This window comes from Sinocyclocheilus grahami, unplaced genomic scaffold (assembly GCF_001515645.1).
Source record: "Sinocyclocheilus grahami isolate Dianchi unplaced genomic scaffold, SAMN03320097.WGS_v1.1 scaffold1016.1, whole genome shotgun sequence".
NCBI classification, from domain to species: Eukaryota; Metazoa; Chordata; class Actinopteri; order Cypriniformes; family Cyprinidae; genus Sinocyclocheilus; species Sinocyclocheilus grahami.
Genome location: NW_015506195.1, coordinates 236,438 through 250,883, shown reverse-complemented (window position 1 = coordinate 250,883; position 14,446 = coordinate 236,438). Strand labels below are relative to the sequence as shown.

The window sequence follows — 14,446 nt, the reverse complement described above, 5'->3', positions numbered from 1 at the left end:
AATAATATTTTACAATATTACTGTTTTTATTGTATTTTTGATCAATTAAATAGAGCCTTGGTGAGCATAAGAGACTTCCTTCAAAAACATCTTAACCCCAAATTTTGAACGGTAGTGTAAACTGCGTCAGCAACCGCACCACACTTATAGTGGCTGTGAGGGGGACGTCTGTTAGTAAACTACGGCCATCCAATCTCTCAAATCAATATGGGCCACAGCTACCTCATATGACAATGAGATGCAGTGTAGGCACATATATATATATATATATATATATATATATATATATATTATAGATCAGTGTGTAGGGCATTTCAGTCATATGTTGTCATTTCCTGTATGCTTACTTTCAAGAATAATTCTGTTTTTAAAAAGATGTGTTAAAAATAAGTGTGTCAGAGTCCTCAACCATAAGATGGATGAGAATCAATTGTTATGCAGACTTTCTTCCTACTATTTGTGGGGTATCTTCAAGCAGCATAGCACAGCATAGTTGTCTAAAGCTTTATGAGTTAAATTCAGTATGTGAAGCAGGAGAATGTGTTGTCCCATATCCAAAAAGGAATAAAACAGGCAATCAATAACAAAAAGGCTAATGTAAACACTCTATATAAATCAGCAGCATGAAACAACTGGCCTTGTCAGCAGTTTAGCTGGAATGTGATCTCTGTGCCAGTGTTGACACGAGTTAAGTAAACTTCATATAATGAGCTGACAAAAAGTTAGCAAGTACATCTCTCAACCTTGATTTGATATGGTGGAGTTAAACTCAAACTAGCAGGTTCTGATACACAACCAACTAGCAGTTTACACCAGAATTAAACGTCTGCTATAACAGGATCTTCGCAGGATCTTAAATATTCTTCATCATTCTAGATCTACACAGTAAGATCGTGTCTTACCAGCATGGTGCAATGTGTGTGTTTAATAAAATCTGCACAGATAAACTCCTTCAACAGAATTCCTCAAATATCTGCACTGTACAGACTGTCAGGTGCTTTTACAAAGGGCAGAGGTAATGTTTAACTGGAGAAAACTCTCATGGAGCTTCTCTTTGCTCAGGCCACAGCAAGAGATCTAATGCCAAGGATACACAAACACCTTTCTGAGGCAACATAATATATAAGGACGTGTCAGAGAAAAATCAGGGATCTAGCACTGGACAGAGAAGATTAATAGAGTTAATAGAGTGTATCTGTAAGGCCCTAAATGTCTCATAGAAGTTTGCACATTATCATGGCTTCTTGATTAAAAAATGGGCAGTGGGTTTGACAGAAATATTATTGGCAAGTGGAGTTTAAACTATAGATTTAGACACATTCATCATCAGGTCTATTATCTCGACTGATTTTTTTGAAACAATTTTAACTTATTTATGGTATTGTTTGCTTAACTTTGTACATACCAGCAATCAGATCTGCATAACAGTCATAATCAATATCATTGTTCATACATACACACACATATATGCATACTATTAACATGTATAATACATACTGTTGAGGAAATAATTATTTCCTCCTCAATATTATGCATGTACATGTGCACCAAACTAACCATCCACTGTACTGATCATAGATGTCAGATTACCGTTGCAGCTACTCTTGCTGACCAGCTGTCTAGAGCACTACAGTGCATCCAAATTCAATTAATACTCATTTTGTTTCATATTTATATAGTAGTTTCCTAATTGACATGAAGTGAAGTCGCTCGACTTACATCCATATCGTGGTCTGAGAGAGTTTGCGCCGTCTTCATGGTACATCCTGCTTCCTCTGAAACTCTGCTGAGCCTCCACCATAAACTGCGCTCGGACTTTCTTACACTTCCGACTTCTTTCTCAAGCGAGCAAAACGAGATCTACTTTTGTCATAGCACTGGTCCCCAACAAAACGCCGTACCCATTTGCATTGAAGCGCCTTCGGTCACTGCGACTCTTCCTTTGCCTGTCAACCTGATGAAAGCCCCTGTGAGCTCGTGCTGAATCTCTGCTCTCACTGTCTGAATGACGCGGCTCCACCTGCTGGCGCGCGACGCCCATCCTGACCTCACCCGCTGCACCCGCTGACCGTGTTCAGCTGATGTACAGTATTTCTGCCTGATCTCACCCGCTGACCGTGTTCAGCTGAAGTACAGTATTTCTGCCTGATCTCACCCGCTGACCGTGTTCAGCTGAAGTACAGTATTTCTGCCTGATCTCACCCGCTGACCGTGTTCAGCTGAAGTACAGTATTTCTGCCTGATCTCACCCGCTGACCGTGTTCAGCTGAAGTACAGTATTTCTGCCTGATCTCACCCGCTGACCGTGTTCAGCTGAAGTACAGTATTTCTGCCTGATCTCACCCGCTGACCGTGTTCAGCTGAAGTACAGTATTTCTGCCTGATCTCACCCGCTGACCGTGTTCAGCTGAAGTACAGTATTTCTGCCTGATCTCACCCGCTGACCGTGTTCAGCTGAAGTACAGTATTTCTGCCTGATCTCACCCGCTGACCGTGTTCAGCTGAAGTACAGTATTTCTGCCTGATCTCACCCGCTGACCGTGTTCAGCTGAAGTACAGTATTTCTGCCTGATCTCACCCGCTGACCGTGTTCAGCTGAAGTACAGTATTTCTGCCTGATCTCACCCGCTGACCGTGTTCAGCTGAAGTACAGTATTTCTGCCTGATCTCACCCGCTGACCGTGTTCAGCTGAAGTACAGTATTTCTGCCTGATCTCACCCGCTGACCGTGTTCAGCTGAAGTACAGTATTTCTGCCTGATCTCACCCGCTGACCGTGTTCAGCTGAAGTACAGTATTTCTGCCTGATCTCACCCGCTGACCGTGTTCAGCTGAAGTACAGTATTTCTGCCTGATCTCACCCGCTGACCGTGTTCAGCTGAAGTACAGTATTTCTGCCTGATCTCACCCGCTGACCGTGTTCAGCTGAAGTACAGTATTTCTGCCTGATCTCACCCGCTGACCGTGTTCAGCTGAAGTACAGTATTTCTGCCTGATCTCACCCGCTGACCGTGTTCAGCTGAAGTACAGTATTTCTGCCTGATCTCACCCGCTGACCGTGTTCAGCTGAAGTACAGTATTTCTGCCTGATCTCACCCGCTGACCGTGTTCAGCTGAAGTACAGTATTTCTGCCTGATCTCACCCGCTGACCGTGTTCAGCTGAAGTACAGTATTTCTGCCTGATCTCACCCGCTGACCGTGTTCAGCTGAAGTACAGTATTTCTGCCTGATCTCACCCGCTGACCGTGTTCAGCTGAAGTACAGTATTTCTGCCTGATCTCACCCGCTGACCGTGTTCAGCTGAAGTACAGTATTTCTGCCTGATCTCACCCGCTGACCGTGTTCAGCTGAAGTACAGTATTTCTGCCTGATCTCACCCGCTGACCGTGTTCAGCTGAAGTACAGTATTTCTGCCTGATCTCACCCGCTGACCGTGTTCAGCTGAAGTACAGTATTTCTGCCTGATCTCACCCGCTGACCGTGTTCAGCTGAAGTACAGTATTTCTGCCTGATCTCACCCGCTGACCGTGTTCAGCTGAAGTACAGTATTTCTGCCTGATCTCACCCGCTGACCGTGTTCAGCTGAAGTACAGTATTTCTGCCTGATCTCACCCGCTGACCGTGTTCAGCTGAAGTACAGTATTTCTGCCTGATCTCACCCGCTGACCGTGTTCAGCTGAAGTACAGTATTTCTGCCTGATCTCACCCGCTGACCGTGTTCAGCTGAAGTACAGTATTTCTGCCTGATCTCACCCGCTGACCGTGTTCAGCTGAAGTACAGTATTTCTGCCTGATCTCACCCGCTGACCGTGTTCAGCTGAAGTACAGTATTTCTGCCTGATCTCACCCGCTGACCGTGTTCAGCTGAAGTACAGTATTTCTGCCTGATCTCACCCGCTGACCGTGTTCAGCTGAAGTACAGTATTTCTGCCTGATCTCACCCGCTGACCGTGTTCAGCTGAAGTACAGTATTTCTGCCTGATCTCACCCGCTGACCGTGTTCAGCTGAAGTACAGTATTTCTGCCTGATCTCACCCGCTGACCGTGTTCAGCTGAAGTACAGTATTTCTGCCTGATCTCACCCGCTGACCGTGTTCAGCTGAAGTACAGTATTTCTGCCTGATCTCACCCGCTGCCCGTGTTCAGCTGATGTACAGTATTTCTGCCTGATCTCACCCTTAAAGCATACTTACGCTTTGTTGTGTAAACTAATAGTCAGGGGGGCGATTCTGTTATTTGATAACAATCTTGACTTGAGGAAAAACAAATGTTAATTTATACGTGTTTAAGAGTTTAATGTGGAAAATGTATGTATTTATTTATGTATCTATGAATGACATTGTATTATAAAACAACACAAATAAAACTCAGAATTAATAAATAAATAGCCTAAATAAAATGTATGGGCTATACATTATTACGCAATATATATATATAAAAAAATAAACACTTGTTACTCTGACACGTGTGTGTGTGTGTGAACTTCAAAGGAACTGACTTCATATGAAAATTACCTTGGGGCCTGATTAAAAGTCATTACAAAACAGCTACTTCTGATGAAAAGCTCATGCATTATTTGTGGTGTATCTAATGCAATGACATGCAGACATTTTAAAGTGTGTCTTAAGTCTATGTGACTTCTGAAATACTAAATTAAAATGCAAAGGCTAAATGTAAAAGGAAGCATTAATTAATAAGTCTAGTGGTTAGAAAATAAAGCAAGTAATCAACATTCATTTACATAAAGATAAAATGTATAATAACAAGATAAATGTATTAATGAATTTATGAGTAAATCTATTCATTAATTTACCATTTCATCATTTACCGTTAGATCTGGCCCAACTCAATGTATATGACTGCCTGGTATATTTCATATTCTATATTTTACCACTATATATACACGTTTCCAAGAAAAGGTCAAATGTGACAGATGGGTTTCTCACTTTAGAGTAAAATTTCCATAAGTGTCCTGAATTAGCTCCTGCAGATGTCAGTGTTGTACTACATTTAAAGAACCAATGCAGACTTCATCATAGCATGGGGTAATTTTAAAAATCACCAATGCACGTAAAGCACACAGCAAAACTGATCACAGTGGTTGAAGGAGAAAAAGTTGAATGTCCTTGCATGGCCTAGTCAGAGCCCAGACTTAAACCCCACTGAAAATCTGTGGAGTGACTTGAAGACTGCAGTCCACAAACGCTCACCATCAAATTTAACTGAACTTGAGAAGTTCAGCAAAAAAGAGTCTAGATGTGCAAAGTTAGTAGAGACAGATCCCAACAGACTAAAGGCTGTAATTAAAGCAAAAGGTGGTTAAAAAAATAAAACTACTTGAGGAGGTGATCCTTTTTTTTCTTCCTGACATGTTGGTGTTATATCTTTCACATGGATGTTATAAGTCGCACTAAGTAAATCCAGCTGGACAAAGCAAAAACTGTATCAGTCTTCATTTCAGGCTGCAAAGCAACTAAATGTGATTATTTTAAAGGGGGTGATTCTTTTCTATACCAACTGTGTGTGCCTGAGCTATATATATATATATATATATATATATATATATATATATATATATATTAGTGGTGTCAAAATTAGCTTGTTAACGCTGGTGATACATTTTTTCATTTTAACGCCTTAAAAATATTTAACGCAATTAACGCAGGGGCGGGGCTAGGTTTGGCCGCCCCACTCACAACTGCGGCTTCTGTCACTTTTTCTCTTGACAAGAAGCGCATTTATTCAGTCGCAGAAAGACTGAGAACAGGTGATGTTTCAGACACGCGCTCCACTTCACCTCAGCGCAAGGCGCGAGTCGAGTCAAGCGAGTGCGGAAACGGTAGGCTACTGTGCTTGCAGTGCATGCTCTTCAATTGCACGCACTAACGATTTGTGCTACCCTGTCAGATTTTGCTACCTCCCATTAAAACAGATGGTAGCATAATTCGATAGCGAAAAGGGCTACCTATCAGATTTTGCTTCCAACATGATATTAATAAGGTGTGAGGCTTTATTAACATGTACACCTACCCCAACCCTAAATCTACCCTTACAGTAGGATAAATACTGTAATGGAGTGAATGAGACGAGAGATGTGCTGATCCATTTGCAAGCTTTATTTCAGAGACATGGTCAGAAACAGGCATGGGTCAGACAATGGCAGACAGGTATATAGAGGGCAAGACTGAAGAGTAATCCGAAACACAGGCGATGGTCCAGGCGAGGGGTAAACAGTATCCAAACAGGGCGAGACGAGAGGGGTAATCCAAGACAGGCGATATACTTCAGGGCAGGCAGAGATCAGACAAAATGAGATACACAGGCTACGGTCAAGACAAAAATGACTAAGGCAATAAACCGGATTAAACTAGACTTTGACTCAGAAAACTCTGAATGGCTCCGTAAAGTAGCTATCACTTGGAGAGCAATAAAGACTAGACAATACTTGGCCTTGAATGGTGGTGTGGGACTGATTTATATAGTGTGTGTTATTGGTAGCAGCTGTGTGTGATTGGTTTCAGGTGAGCTTGTGATTAGTGCAATGGAGCATGGGAAATGTAGTCCAGGGTGATGTGTAACAGTCTGTGTGGTGTGAAAGTCAATATAATGAAAGGGCAACCTCTGGTAACAATCAGACAGAAGGCCACGGACTGGATTCGTGACAAATACAGTGTTGGTAGCATAATCTGATAGGTAGCATTATTTGGCAGAACACCGGCACGAGCTGTAGCCTTATGGCGTTTTATCCTTTAATATCAAAACGCGACATAAACTACGTGCATACAATGTCGTGGTCAGTTAAGTCATGAAGTTACCAAAAAGGCGACTAAAGCTGCCTCAAAACTGTGCATGCGTGTAATATATATTATATGAGTCACATTTAAGAAATGGTTTTCAAAACTGTCCTGGAGCAGCCCAGCACTGTCTCCCTCATCTAACACACCCGATTCAACCCGTCAGCTCATTAATAGAGACGTTAAGACCTGAAGTGGGTCAGAAAAGGTAAAAAGAATTGAGAGAAAATGCGTGTCAGATCCGCGTCACGTTCAGCAGCAGCAGCTCTTAAAGAAATAGCAGCCAAAATAACCTAATAACTAGCTGCTGTGATGTCTTTTAATCAAAGGACAAAGAAAAAAAAGAGGAAAAAATAACTTTCATAGCTTTAAGGATTAATTTATATTTAATTTAGAATTTAGTGCTTGATAACTTCAATTTCAGTTAAAAATTTCAGTTGTATATTTCTGCTGAAGGGCACAGGTAAATATGACATTTATTATAATGGGTTTATGTGAAGATTGCTTTAAGTTCACTTAAATTATAAGTTATTTTTTAAAGTCTAATAAATGTTCAAATTGATAGCTCTCAATTATACTGGAATGTTGAATGGCTATAGTCAATGGTTAAATATTAGGGGGAGGGGTCAATTTTATAGAGAAATCAGTATTGGTATCATTGATACTGGCCTTCAGTCATAAAAAAAGATGCCATTAAACAAATATTAAAAAATATACTGTCTTTATGTTGTTTGTACATTCATTTGAAGATTGAATGTGAAATTATTGCAATATAAACGTATATTTAAAAACTTTAATGTTAGGTGGGTTTAATCGTGCAGCACTAATATATATATATATATATATATATACTGTATATATATATATAATCTTTGGAATATGGGCATAATATAAACATGTACATTTTCTCCACCTCTGAATATATCAGCCGCATCAAACAAAAAACTTGTTTCAGATCAGTTGCTACAGGCTTATGACAACTTAAAATGTGACCAGCCTTTATAAATATTTAAACTGTGTTTGATATTGTCTCTACTGTCATACAACCATATTTGTATTTTTTTCATATGGCTCATTGTTGTGAAATTAACCTATGTATTACACAAATGAGTAAGTCCAGTCAATGTGTGTTTTATTCTAATGAAGATTTGCTTAATATTAACAGACACAGACACTTTTCAGCACATCTTTATTACCTTCACAAAATATGACAGCTGTATTCTTCTGTTTTTTTTTTCTCTGCCATAAAACACAACAGTGTGACATTCTCTGGAGAGCGGAGCACACAGACCCAAAAAGTTTAATACATGCAGTTTTGTTCAGTGATGTCTGAGGATGGCTGCTGGCTCTTAGGGACAGTGCTGCAATGACAAATGAACAATTAACAGTTTCAGCGGTGTACATACACTAAAGATTCATCCACTGAAGCCCCCAGAAATGTTTACACACAGTTTTCAGCATGTGAGTCGATCAGTGTAACCATATGTACAAAATATACACGGATAAGCACATTTACCCATACACAGATATATAAACACAGGTTGTACTGTTCACAAGCATACACACATTTCAGACAGTATGTTAACATTAAAATATGTGCATAAATTAAAAAAGGGGTTTCAGATGAAGACAGGCTTAGATCAAGGACAGTACACAAATTATAATTTATAATCTTATTTATAAATAATGCTTTCAAGAATCTGCATAGCTTTGCTGAGAGTGAGACAGCATTAACCCACATTGATTAGTTGGAAGCCAAATTAAATACAAAAACGTCAATGGTCCTTAATGGTATTAATCTCTTTAACTGAAATTTCTTATTGTAGACCTCTCAAAACATAGCAAAAGCTAGTAACAATATTGATTTATCTTGTTCAGAGAACTGAATTTGGCACTAAGATGAGATCACATTATGAGATGGCAAAGCAGAATTTTCAGTATAACATGATCAATCTCAAATCATACTGATACGGGGATTTGCTGGTCAAGAAACATTTCCTTTTTATATCAATGTTGAAAACTGTTGTGCCGCTTTTTGCGGAAAACCATGATTTATTTATTTATTTTCCAGGATTCTTTCATTAATAGTAAGAAGAACAGCATATATTTGAAACAGAAACTTTTTTACTGTCAGTTTTCATCAGTTTAATGCATCTGTGCTGAATAAAAGTATTACCGGTAATTTCTTTGAAATTAAAAAATTGGCCCCAAACCTTTAAACGGTAGTGTATTTAAATATATTCAAGTAAAGTTATTATGTAGAAGCAACCAAAAAACACAATTCTCTTCACTTGGCTTGGAAATTAATCACGTGTCATGTGGTTCTCAAACACATCTCTCTTTCCTCTCTACAGATTGTAGACCCCATATGTTGAGGCGGGCCTTCTAAACTCCCTCTACACCTATAAACCTGTCGTATCAACAAGACAAGTCTTTGACATTGTACATAAAAGAGGCTTTCCAGGACATCATCATTCTGATTCTCATCAGTCCTTTCTGTCAGATTGTAAGATGGTTTGCATGAGTGACCGTGCAAGAAAAACACTTTGATATCAAATACAGCAGCCACCTCAAGTTCATATGTGATAATGATCTTATGTAGGAGAGGCACAGTTTCAAAAGGCCATTTGCTGTTAGACAAATCACAAAGTGGCAGAACAAGTCAGATAACGCACGCCTGTTGTATATGAAACCAAATAGGCTTTGCTGCTTACAATAAAAAGCTTATGAACAAAATATACTCCATTGTATATGAACAAAACATCTGCAGAGCACAAAAAGGACTTTAGATTTTTTATAAGTCTGGCTGCAGGAACTTTATACGTGTACTTTGAGCATGACTACAGTGCACAGTTGTGGCCTTTTTTAATCAGAGGCTGGAGCACATTATGCAAAAGGCTTGATTATATAAACAAAAATACAGTAACAATATTGTAATTTGATATCAAATACAGCAGCCACCTCAAGTTCATATGTGATAATGATCTTATGTAGGAGAGGCACAGTTTCAAAAGGCCATTTGCTGTTAGACAAATCACAAAGTGGCAGAACAAGTCAGATAACGCACGCCTGTTGTATATGAAACCAAATAGGCTTTGCTGCTTACAATAAAAAGCTTATGAACAAAATATACTCCATTGTATATGAACAAAACATCTGCAGAGCACAAAAAGGACTTTAGATTTTTTATAAGTCTGGCTGCAGGAACTTTATACGTGTACTTTGAGCATGACTACAGTGCACAGTTGTGGCCTTTTTTATCAGAGGCTGGAGCACATTATGCAAAAGGCTTGATTATATAAACAAAAATACAGTAACAATATTGTACAAAATGATGGTTTTCAACATCAGAAACGTAATACTCAACTGATTCAATAACAAAACCTTATTCTTACATTAGAAATGCATGATACCATATCTGGATCTCAATGATGTTTTCAGTATGTATAGTCAAATTCTGAAACGAATCAAATCACTTAATAAAGAGTTGTTTACCAGTAGACCAGTCTAAGTCTCTCATCTCTTCAGTAATTCTCTGGGTTCAGTCAGCCAGCTGTGATGCAGCTGTGCTGAGCTTTCAGTGTATCTGATCATCCTCTCTGCATATTTGCGGAAGGTTTGGGCGGCTCATTAATAGGTTGTTTTGCTCAAGTCTTAATAAGGGGACATTATTATTTATGTTCACTTCCATTCCTGGACCTTTACAAACCTCTAAAAAGTCACAAGGAAACGTGAGGGTCTTGGTTAAATGAACTGTACAGTATGAAGGCGCAAAAGTTTTATTATTGCAAAGAAAAGTCTAAAGATTGTCAAAATATTTACCCACTGTTCGATGGAGCCTAGTTGAGAAGTATCTTGTTATTAAAACAACGCAAGTACACAATGTACAATATTGAGGAATGAGGGTTAAGTCAAGCCTTTTAAGTTTCTCCAGACCTCTGACACAAGGGTTACATGAGGACATTTGACCTGGTGTCTGGTAGTCGCAATCCCACCAAACCTCCACCTACGAGCACTGAGGAGGCCAGAAGAATGGGGATGGCTTTGGTGATGCCCACTAAAGATCCAAAAATCAGATTTCCCATCACTGCGGCTAGCTTGCACAAGGCATTACAGAAGCCAAATCCAGTTCCTCTGAAATACAGAAGTGGAGGGAGGGCGGATAAAAGAGAAAAAAGGTAAAAAAGTTGGTGTTACATTGATATTTAATGGGCTTTGAGATTTGGGATCATTAAACAGCTCTGTTGTGTGTCTGTTAGCACATTTTATTATGTATGAGTACACACCCACCTTCTGTCTGTAGGGTACAGCTCTACTGTCACAACATCCAGGGAGTTCCAGGCGGAGATACTCAGCCCATTGTACAAGCACAGCATCCCAAGCATCATCGACTCACTGGTGCCAAACCACAGGAAGAAGCAGCTGATACCAGACAGAATCATGGAAAACCCTGACAAAACACACAAAATAATTCCAGCAAAACTATTCCTTCACACATGACAAAAAGTGTGAATCTGAAATATATTTGATGGTACTGCAAAGTGTTACAACCTGCAAAAAACCTCACCTAACATAGACAAGCGGCCAATTTTGTCCATGAGAAGTGCAGATACAATGTTGCCGGGCAGAACAGCAAGCGTTCCCAAGAAATTGACAAAGTAGACCCAGTATGCACTATAATCATCTTCAAACGTCATTTGACAGCCTGTTTTGTTGTGGTAAAATGTGCTGTTTATGACGTCTGTGTTTATCAGTTTGGAGTCATCAATATCTGTCAAATGAATTCATAAACAAGATTTAAACCACAGTAGAAAGTTATGGTTTAAGTATGCCCAGACATGAAGCAAAATAGTAAAATGGAGTAAAAGTGGTCAACAAATGACCAGTTTACCAGTGTTATAAAAGACAGCCTCAATAAATGTGCAGGTTCGAAAGAAAGATCCCACTGATGTCACATCCTCAAAAAAGCAGCTCTGAAATGTGGAATTGATGAAAGTGACAGACTTGAATTTCATACTTATGAACCTGAGGAATGAATAAAAAAAAAAGATTTATGAGATAATATGCAGGCATACACAGAATCAGTACAATAAAAGAAGATTACTGTTACATAAGTGTTTGAATAAGTCACCTGTCGTTGATAAATAAGCTATTAGTGTGGATCTGGTTCTCAAGGGTGAAATTGAAGGTGAAGTCTTCAATGCGCTCGTTGTTATGCCTTTGTACTTTGGAGGCATATTCATTGGCCTGAAGATGTTTGATGACGTCAGGGAACCACACAGATAAACCATAATACCTGCAGAAGTAACAGAGTTCTTTAATGATATGAATGAAAGAAAGAAAGAAAGAAAGAAAGAAAGAAAGAAAGAAAGAAAGAAAGAAAGACAAATAGAACGACAGATAGAACAATGGATAGACAGACAGACAGAAAGAAAGAAATACAAATAGAACAACAGATAAATAAAACGATAGATAGAACAATGGACAGAATGAATGAAAGAAAGAAAGAAAGAAAGAAAGAAAGAAAGAAAGAAAGAAAGAAAGAAAGACAAATAGAACGACAGATAGAACAATGGATAGACAGACAGACAGAAAGAAAGAAATACAAATAGAACAACAGATAAATAAAACGATAGATAGAACAATGGACAGACAGACAGACAGACAGACAGACAGAAAGAAAGAAAGAAAGAAAGAAAGAAAGAAAGAAAGAAAGAAAGAAAGAAAGAAAGAAAGAAAGAAAGAAAGAAAAACAGATAGATAGACAGATAGAACATCAGATAGAACAACAGATAGATAGAACAGTATAGAACGACAGATAGAACAATGGATAGATAGATAGACAGACAGACAGAAAGAAAGAAAGAAAGACAAATAGAACAACAGATAAATAGAACGATGGAGAACAATGGATGGACAGACTGACAGACAGACAGACAGACAGACAGACAGACAGACAGAAAGAAAGAAAGAAAGAAAGAAAAAGAAAGAAAGACAAAGAAAAAAAGACAGATAGAACAGCACATTGAGTCTACAGTATATTTAGAGCATGAGCGACAGAAATAACACAAACAGGAAGTTAATAGAATTACGAAAGGAAACCACATTGCTGCAAAATTCTGCATTAACACCACATTCCCTCTCCCAACCTTAACTTCACTTCCATGCCACCTCAGAAGACATTTCTCATCTAAGCTCCAACATAACCATGCTTATATATTTATTATGCATTGCTCTACTAGTTTACTCCCAGTTTTATTCTGATTCTGCACCCAAGTCAAAAGTCACGGAAGATCTGAATGATTGCCTTTTTCGTTTATTTAAAATTATTCACACTCCAACTCAAAAATCAATCACTTGCATAAATAAACATGTTTTAAAAAGCCATCATCTTTCAGAACATGAGCGAAATCCCATTTTGTTTCTGACTATTTAAAAACAATACCAAAAGAAACACAGCAAATCAAATCAAGCAAATCATAGCATTAAACAACGATAGAACGATAGATAGATAGATAGATAGATAGATAGATAGATAGATAGATAGATAGATAGATAGATAGATAGATAGATAGATAGATAGATAGATAGATAGATAGACAAATAGAACAAGAGATAAATAGAACGACAGATAGAACAGTATAGAACGACAGATAGAACAATGGATAGATAGATAGACAGACAGACAGAAAGAAAGAAAGAAAGACAAATAGAACAACAGATAAATAGAACGATGGAGAACAATGGATGGACAGACTGACAGACAGACAGACAGACAGACAGACAGACAGACAGAAAGAAAGAAAGAAAGAAAGAAAAAGAAAGAAAGACAAATAGAACAACAGATAGAACAATATAGAACGACAGATAGAACAATGGATAGATAGATAGATAGATAGATAGATAGATAGATAGATAGATAGATAGATAGATAGATAGATAGATAGATAGATAGATAGATAGATAGATAGACAGCTAGAGAGATATATATAGAAAGAAAGACAGACAAACAGAACAACAGATAAATAGAATGACAAATATAACAATGGATAGACAGACAGACAGAAAGAAAGAAAGAAAGAAAGAAAGAAAGAAAGAAAGAAAGAAAGAAAGAAAGAAAGAAAGAAAGACAGATAAATAGAACGACAGATAGAACAATGGATGGATAGATAGACAGACAGACAGAAAGAAAGAAAGACAAATAGAACAACAGATAAATAGAATGACAGATAGAACAATGGATAGACAGACAGAAAGAAAGAAAGAGGTCTTACCCAAATGACAGTGTGAGCCACACAATAGCAAGTTTCACTGTACTGTCTTTAACTGGATAATCAAAACACTTCAAGAAAGTCAACCAAATCTGGAAGGACAGAAAAAATTGTTTTAAAGGGGTCATATGATGCGATTTCAATTTTTCCTTTCTCTTTGGAGTGTTACAAGCTCTTGGTGCATAAAGAAGATCTGTAAAGTTGCAAAGACTAAAGTCTCAAATCCAAAGAGATATTCTTTATAAAAGTTAAGAGTCAGCCACACCTACCTAAAACGGCTCGTTCTAACACGCCCCCACATGTCTACATCACGATGTGGGAAGATTTGCATAACGCCGCCCAAATGTTCACGCAAAGAAAGAAGGCGTAACTTTTATTCTC

The 14,446-nt window shown here is 38.4% G+C and overlaps 2 protein-coding genes across 2 annotated transcripts in view; both read right to left on the bottom strand.

The window, feature by feature from the left end:
• The window catches only part of iqgap2 (IQ motif containing GTPase activating protein 2), a 78,605-nt gene extending 76,630 nt beyond the window's left edge, over positions 1-1,975 (bottom strand). Inside the window, exon 1 of the mRNA XM_016250941.1 lies at positions 1,720-1,975. Coding sequence (XP_016106427.1) covers positions 1,720-1,801 — 82 coding nt within the window. The 5' untranslated portion in view covers positions 1,802-1,975. The remainder of the gene's footprint in view (positions 1-1,719) is intronic.
• Positions 1,976-10,295: 8,320 nt separating this feature from the next.
• sv2ca (synaptic vesicle glycoprotein 2Ca) overlaps positions 10,296-14,446 on the bottom strand; it is a 49,214-nt gene continuing 45,063 nt past the window's right edge. Inside the window, exons 9-13 of the mRNA XM_016250939.1 lie at positions 11,926-12,090; positions 11,686-11,819; positions 11,362-11,565; positions 11,085-11,244; positions 10,296-10,928 (exon numbers count right to left, since the gene is read on the bottom strand). Coding sequence (XP_016106425.1) covers positions 10,745-10,928; positions 11,085-11,244; positions 11,362-11,565; positions 11,686-11,819; positions 11,926-12,090 — 847 coding nt within the window. The 3' untranslated portion in view covers positions 10,296-10,744. The remainder of the gene's footprint in view (positions 10,929-11,084; positions 11,245-11,361; positions 11,566-11,685; positions 11,820-11,925; positions 12,091-14,446) is intronic.